Source organism: Pangasianodon hypophthalmus, chromosome 15 (assembly GCF_027358585.1).
Source record: "Pangasianodon hypophthalmus isolate fPanHyp1 chromosome 15, fPanHyp1.pri, whole genome shotgun sequence".
In the NCBI taxonomy this organism is placed as follows: domain Eukaryota; kingdom Metazoa; phylum Chordata; class Actinopteri; order Siluriformes; family Pangasiidae; genus Pangasianodon; species Pangasianodon hypophthalmus.
Genome location: NC_069724.1, coordinates 287,501 through 295,000, shown reverse-complemented (window position 1 = coordinate 295,000; position 7,500 = coordinate 287,501). Strand labels below are relative to the sequence as shown.

General features: G+C 41.1%; 1 protein-coding gene across 1 annotated transcript in view; it reads right to left on the bottom strand.

The window, feature by feature from the left end:
* stk26 (serine/threonine protein kinase 26) overlaps positions 1-7,500 on the bottom strand; it is a 26,616-nt gene that overhangs the window by 10,804 nt on the left and 8,312 nt on the right. Inside the window, exon 2 of the mRNA XM_053240038.1 lies at positions 5,874-6,104. Coding sequence (XP_053096013.1) covers positions 5,874-6,104 — 231 coding nt within the window. The remainder of the gene's footprint in view (positions 1-5,873; positions 6,105-7,500) is intronic.

Here is a 7,500-nt window from a genome sequence, read left to right as displayed (position 1 = left end):
TAGCCAATGTTGTCCATTCCAGAAAAAATTAACAAACACTTTTTGAATTTCTCTAATGAGTTCGTCTGGGGGGTTCAACACAATTAATTTGTGCCACAGGACAGAGGCGGCAAGGTTATTTATAACCAACACTCTTCCTCTATAAGATAGTTGAGATAGAATCCAATTCCATTTTGATAATCTGTTGCAAATTTTATCTTTAACACTTTCCCAATTTTTTCTTTGATACACTTCAGAACCTAAAAATATGCCTAAAAACTTAAAACCATCTTTTTTCCACTTGACATGTCCAGGGATAACAGGTAAAGGCGTTGTTCTTTTCTCATTGCACCAGAATGCTTCTGTTTTACTCCAATTCAATTTTGCAGATGATGCTCTCTCATATAAAGAGAGACTGTAATTAACAACATCAATATCTCTTTGATCTTTAACAATTACAGTAATATCATCTGCATATGCTGTTAACTTAAATGCATCACAGTTCCCATCAACCTTTAGACCAGACAGATCTTTTCTTATTAGACAAAGGAGTGGCTCCACTGCTAAAGCATATAGCTGACCAGACAGGGGGCATCCTTGTCTTATTCCTTTAAGTAATCTTATTGGTTTGCTTAACCCACCACCTATTTTTAGAACACAAGAGGCATTCATGTATAACAGCTTGATCCACGAAATAAAACTCTCTCCAAACCCAAAGGCATTCATTATTTCAAACAAATAGCCATGGTCAACTCTATCAAAAGCTTTTTCCTGATCCAAGAACAGAAAGCCAATATCCACTTCATGTAGTTTAGAGTAATCTAAAATGTCTCTCATCATAAAAATGTTATCATATATTGTTCTATCTGGAATGCAGTAGGATTGATCTTGATATATTAAATCTCCCAGTACTGTTTTCAACCTGTTTGCCAGGACTTTAGCTATTAGCTTATAATCAGTTGTTAAAATTGACACAGGCCTCCAGTTTTTAAGAACACTCAAGTCACCTTTTTTTGGTAATAGTGTTAATACTGCCCTTTGGCAGCTTGTGGGAAGGCGTTTTTCTTTAAAACACTCTTGGATCACCTCATAAAGGTCTTTTCCAATGTAATTCCACACGGCTTTATAAAAGTCCACTGATAGCCCGTCGATTCCAGGTGCTCTCCCTGGCTTCATCTGTTTCACGGCATCAGTTAGCTCCTCATACGAAACAGAACTGTCCAGTTTCTCACTCTGCGTTTTAGCGAGAGCTGGCAGCTGCTGCACGAGCTGTAACACACATCCAGTGTCGCTTTCTTCTGTTCTATACAAGTCTGAGTAAAAGTCCACTGCAAGCTTTCTCATTTCTCTGACATCAAAAGTCTTTCGTCCATCAGGTGTTGTCAAACAATACATTTCATTTTGTTGTTTTGACACTTTTTCTAAGTTGAAAAAATAAGCAGTGGGAGCATCCACCTCATGTATTGACATAAACCGGGATCTTATCAGGGCACCTTTAGCCCGCACTTGCAACAAATGCTCTCAATCTTGTTTCTTTTCACATAAAATGTCAGCTGAAGAAGAATCGGAGTTCTGAATCATACCAGATGTGATGTGTAAGATCTCTTGTTCTATTTCAGCAATTTTTTGTTTTATTTTTCTTGTTGAAAGGCACGTATACTGCTGACAAAAAATTTTTATTTGCGTTTTTCCTATTTCCCACCACTGTATTACAGTCTCAAATTCCTTTTTCTTAAAACGCCAGTCATTCCAAAACAGTTCAAATTTTTCATAAAACTCTTTTTCTTTCAGCAATGCAATGTTAAATTTCCAATAAGGACTTTTAAATTCAGATTGTGTCAAAGCAACATTGACTGTAATAAAATGGTGATCAGATAAACAACATGGAGAAATATTACAACCCGTTATTCTATTATTTTCAGCACGCTGGACATAAAACCTGTCCAGTCTTGCTATACTTATCATTCCCTGTGAAACCTTTGTCCATGTATATTGTTTCATCTCTTTATTCCTATCTCTCCAAACATCTACCAAATCATTCTGAGTTATGAAGCTTTTTAAGAAAGAAGCTGATACAGGATGTGGTTCCTCATTATTTCTGTCTAAAAGAAAATTAAGAGTACAGTTCCAGTCCCCACCAATGATTAAAACACCATCCAAAGTATAGTCTTTCAAAAATTCTCCTAATTTTCTAAACATGATAATTCTATCTGACCCTTTATTTGGAGCATAAATATTTATAAAAACAAATAACTGATTTCTAACTTTAGCTTTCACCATCAAAATACGTCCTTTCTCTATTTCCCTTTCTGATAAAATACTAACATTAAGGTGAGTTGAAAACAAAATCGCTACACCTGCACTGACATTTGTGCCATGGCTTAAAACCATTTTTCCCTCCCACCACAGGTTTAACTCAGATTCATTATGTATGTCACTATGAGTTTCTTGTAAAAATACTACTTGAGTATCTTTAAGCCTAAGAAATTCAGATAGTAGAGCTCTTTTTTGCCCGTCCCTCAGCCCATTCGCATTTAAAGATCCTACTCTAAGCCTCTGCATTGCAGGAGAGAGAGAGAGGAAACACAGAAAATGACAGACAAGCAAAGCAAACACAAAGTGAGATCCTACACCCATGTGCTTTATTTCTTCCATTTTGACACTTTTTCGTGATCTTTTTGAGCTTTACGTACAGTTGTTAGAAACTTTTTCAGCCTAAATCTTTTTTGCTTTGAAATAACATCATAGCCCACCGTCTTCTGAGCGTTCACCACTGATTTTATAAACTTCTTAACATCGGGGAAAAATTTTGCAACATCCACCTTTTTCCCTTTAGTTAAATCCAGAAACTCATTCAATTCTTCGACGGAATACACGTCATCCCAAGACTGATTACAGTCTGTCTCCGAGAACTCCGAACAGTTATCACAATCCTCCATCAGTTCTTCATCGCTCTTTTCATTCTCCACAAGCGCATTAGACTGTAACCCGCTAACACTCGGAACCTCCTCATCATAAACACATCCAACCTCCTGAGCAGCAACATCATCATCCCTCAGAACATTCGGGCCAGCAGCGTTTTCACCAGTTCGCACAGACGAGACACACTCACTCACCTGTGACTGTGAGCACGGATCTCCAGCACTCTGCTCGGGTGGAGAGCCGCTCTGAGCAGCACCGCTGGGTTCACCTGCCGAGCCCGAACCCGAACCCGAACCCGAGGCCTCCGAGTCCTCATCATTAGCCCCGTTTAACTTCCATTTTTTTTCAGGAATCATTGTTTCTTTTTCAGATATGGGCCGCTTTCCTTTATCTGGGCTTTCGTTATTCTCGCTTTGATCGGTTTGTTCATCTTTATTTCCATCCTTCTTTCCATTTTCTAATTGTTTCTTATGCGGGCACGTAAACTTCTTGTGTCCCAAATCTCCGCATTCAAAACAACGCAAACTATCTGTGGTCGCGAAGATCATATAGGAGCTTTCGCCGTGCTGAATGCGAAGCGAGATATCCAAAGACTGAGACTGCGCGTTTAAAAGCATGAACACTTGTCTTCGAAAAGACAGCACATGCTTTAATGCGGCGTTTTTACACCCGAGTGGAACCATTCTGATGGGTCCAGCAAACTTTCCGAAGCGCCTCATTTCTTTTATAATTTGCTCATTAGAGATGAACGGAGGTACGTTTGAGATGGTAACCTTAGTAGCAGGTGCGCGCAAAGGCATTACTTGCACCAAGGTATCAGAAACAACAATGCCGTTTTCCACCAGGCTGTTTACATGCTTTTCCTCTTTAAGGAACACCACCACGGCCTTGTTCATTCTGGAGGCCGATGCTATATTTTCATGCCCTACAATCTCGCCCATTGCCAGAAGCACGTCTTCCACCGTAAACGCTTGATCCGAGAAAACTTTACATCCGTTCCTGATAGAGAGCCCTGGCGTTCCCTCGCCTGAGAGAGACGCCATGGCTCCCCTTATCACTCAGTGCACTTACACCGGGGTTTTTCTTCAAAAATAAATAAATAACTAAACCAAATAAGTGATAAATTAAACCCCAAAAAAACAAAACAAGATAAAAATAAAAAGCCACAAGAAAAAGAGAAAAAAAGCAAAAAGAAAGAAAAAAGAAAAAAGTATTAATCCTTGAAACCGATTCAAGTGTGCCGCTCTCACTCCCCACTCCACACTTCCGCTCCCAGCATGCACTCCACACACAGAGAGAGAGAGAGAGAGAGAGAGAGACAGAGAGACACAGAGAGAGAGAGAGAGAGAGAGAGAGAGACAGAGAGACACAGAGAGAGAGAGAGACAGACAGACAGACAGAGAGAGAGAGAGACAGAGACACAGAGAGAGAGAGAGAGAGAGAGAGAGACAGAGAGAGAGAGAGAGAGTGAGAGAGACAGAGAGAGAGAGAGAGACAGAGAGACACAGAGAGAGAGAGAGAGAGAGAGAGACAGAGAGACACAGAGAGAGAGAGAGACAGAGAGAGAGAGAGAGAACACCTCTCAGAGCTTCAGACAGAATAGAAGGAACTCACACTCTCAAACACTCACTCTCACACACTCTCTCTCACTCCCACACACACACACACACTCTCACACACACACTCTCACACACACACTCCCACACACACACTCCCACACACACACTCCCACACACACACTCCCACACACACACTCCCACACACACACTCTCACACACACACTCCCACACACACACTCCCACACACACACTCTCACACACACACTCTCACACACACACTCCCACACACACACTCCCACACACACACTCCCACACACACACTCCCACACACACACTCCCACACACACACTCACTCTCACACACACACTCACTCTCACACACACACTCACTCTCACACACACACTCACTCTCACACACACACTCACTCTCACACACACACTCACTCTCACACACACACTCTCACACACACACTCCCACACACACACTCCCACACACACACTCCCACACACACACTCTCACACACACACTCTCACACACACACTCACTCTCACACACACACTCACTCTCACACACACACTCACTCTCACACACACACTCTCACACACACACTCTCACACACACACTCTCACACTCCCGTGTCATTATGATTTGTACTTCATTAATACTAAAAAGGTCAAATTCAACATTAATGTTCACAAACTGTTCTTTTACACGACATAAATACGGTGATTCAATAACAACATGAACACTGAACTGAACTGAACTCTTCTCATTAAGAACCAGCGATTAACTCCTTCCTGTAGGATTAGCGCTACACTTTCTAGTAATACAGGTATTGTGACATAGCTGTTAAGACTCGCTCACGTTACAGCGAGCAGAACCACGTCAGGTGTAAGGAGAGTGGGGAGGAGTAACGACATCTCCGGCTGCGTGGTCAGGAACTGCTTACAGGCAGAGACAATCGCGAAAACGCCGCGCTGACTGGTGCAGGAGCGCAACGAATTCACGTATCTAATCACTTCCTGTTTATCACCATTAACGTTATTTGTAAAGTGTTAGATTTGACACTTTGCTGTAGAAATATAAATTATATTATAATTTCAGGGCCATCTCTGATAAATACAGTAACTGATGTTAATTATATACGAGTCTAATGTTAATTAGCGAAACACACACTGATAGGAATCTGATTGGTCAGGAGGAGTGTGTTATTCCTGTACAAGCGCACGGGGAGTTCCGGCTGTAACGTGAACAACCGGTTTGTATTAATGCTCTCGCTCTAATACGTTACGGTTTCTATAGTAACAGCTCAGGGACTCGTACAGCAGACGTAATCTAACACTGTAGAGAGGATTAAACCGTTAGATCACGCTGCGTCACACTAAGACCTGAACACAGTAAAGAAGTTCTGACCTTCAGGTATGAGCCGTAGTACTTTGTGACGTGTGGACTGTCGCACTGGCTCAGCACGGTGATCTCCTGCTGGATGTCCTCGATCTCGTCCTCAGCCTCCTCCAAGTCGATCGTCTTGATGGCCACCACATTCTGCGTGCGGCGGTCGATGCCCTTGAAAACCTCTCCGAACGATCCCTTCCCAATGCGCTCCAGTTTAGTGAAGAGCTCCTCAGGATCTGCTCGAGAGTTCTGGAGAACCAGAGGAGTTTGTTCAGTGAGGAACCTTCAGTAAGAGCTTTCACAGATCAGGGCTGGGAGATACCACCACAGAACATCGATATCGCGATAAATAACATCACAATACGCAGTTCTGCGATATCTCGGATATCGTAAAATCTTTCTACTAATTTTTTTTAAATTATTAAAAACTGACTGGAAGCAGGTTCAAAGTTTTGTACACAATCTTTTAAACTGTGAACATTTTTTTTTACCAGCTTTATTTTCTTCTTCTTTTCAGTCTTCAATTTAAATTTTTTTATCAATATAAACGCATTTTTTCATATAAAACAAAAATAAATGCATTTTAGTAGACATTAAAAATAAATTACCAATGAAAATTGTTTTAGAACTTAAACCAAACTAGAACTAACTATAACTAGAACTTACACCAAAAAAATCTCCAAATCTATTCTCTTGTATTTATTTTCAGATATCGTGCCGTATCGCTGTGTGTAACGCTAAAGGACACAAATCTCTGACGCGCTGATTTTAATTTCAGGTGAACTTTAACTTTGGTAAGACTTTCTCTCACGTCTGTCTAATCCTTAGATTATTAGAGTTAGAGTGTAATGTCTGATAAAATAAATAAATCACATGTTAAATGTTTTCTACAGAGTTTGACGAATGCTCTTAGCGTCTGAGTTCTGAGTAAACACGTTCTCGTAAAAGCTTTACTTCAGTCCTGAAACTAAGCTGCGCACAGTAATTATAATGATGATTAAAAGGTGTACAGGGTTAGGGTTTTTAAACAGGTCCAGTGAGTACAGAGTGTGAATCTTTATCAGCGCACACCCAAAAACACACAACAGGCATTTACAGCGGCGTCAGGAGCTGCAGTGCGGCGATAAGTGACGCAGCGATGTAAGCTCAGCGTGTGTGTTCACGTCTGATCTCTGTCCAACGCTCAGTTCCCTCCAGCTGTCGCTCGGAGAACACGGCACAGAACTTTCACAGAACTTTCACAACACCTTCAGTCAGGACAAGAAAAGACCAAACCCACATTTAACATTTCATACAGACCTGAAATGATCCACAGTGATAATTTATAGAAACAGCCTCTGTCTCTGATCTGGTTTATAAACCTGGAACAAGCTTTGAATCAATTTGAGAAAGAGAGAGAGAGCGAAAGAAAGAGAGATAGAGAGAAAAACATAGAGAAAGAGAGAGACAGCACAAGCAAGAGAGAGAAAGAGAGCGAGAGAGACAGAAAAAGACAGAGAGAGACAGTGCAAGCAAGATAGAGTTAGAGAGAGAGAGAGAGAGAGAGAGAGTTAGAGAGTTAGAGAGAGAGAGAGAGAGAGAGAGAGAGAGAGAGAGAGAGAGAGAGAGAGAGAGCACTCATCTTAAGTATTAAATCAATAAACTT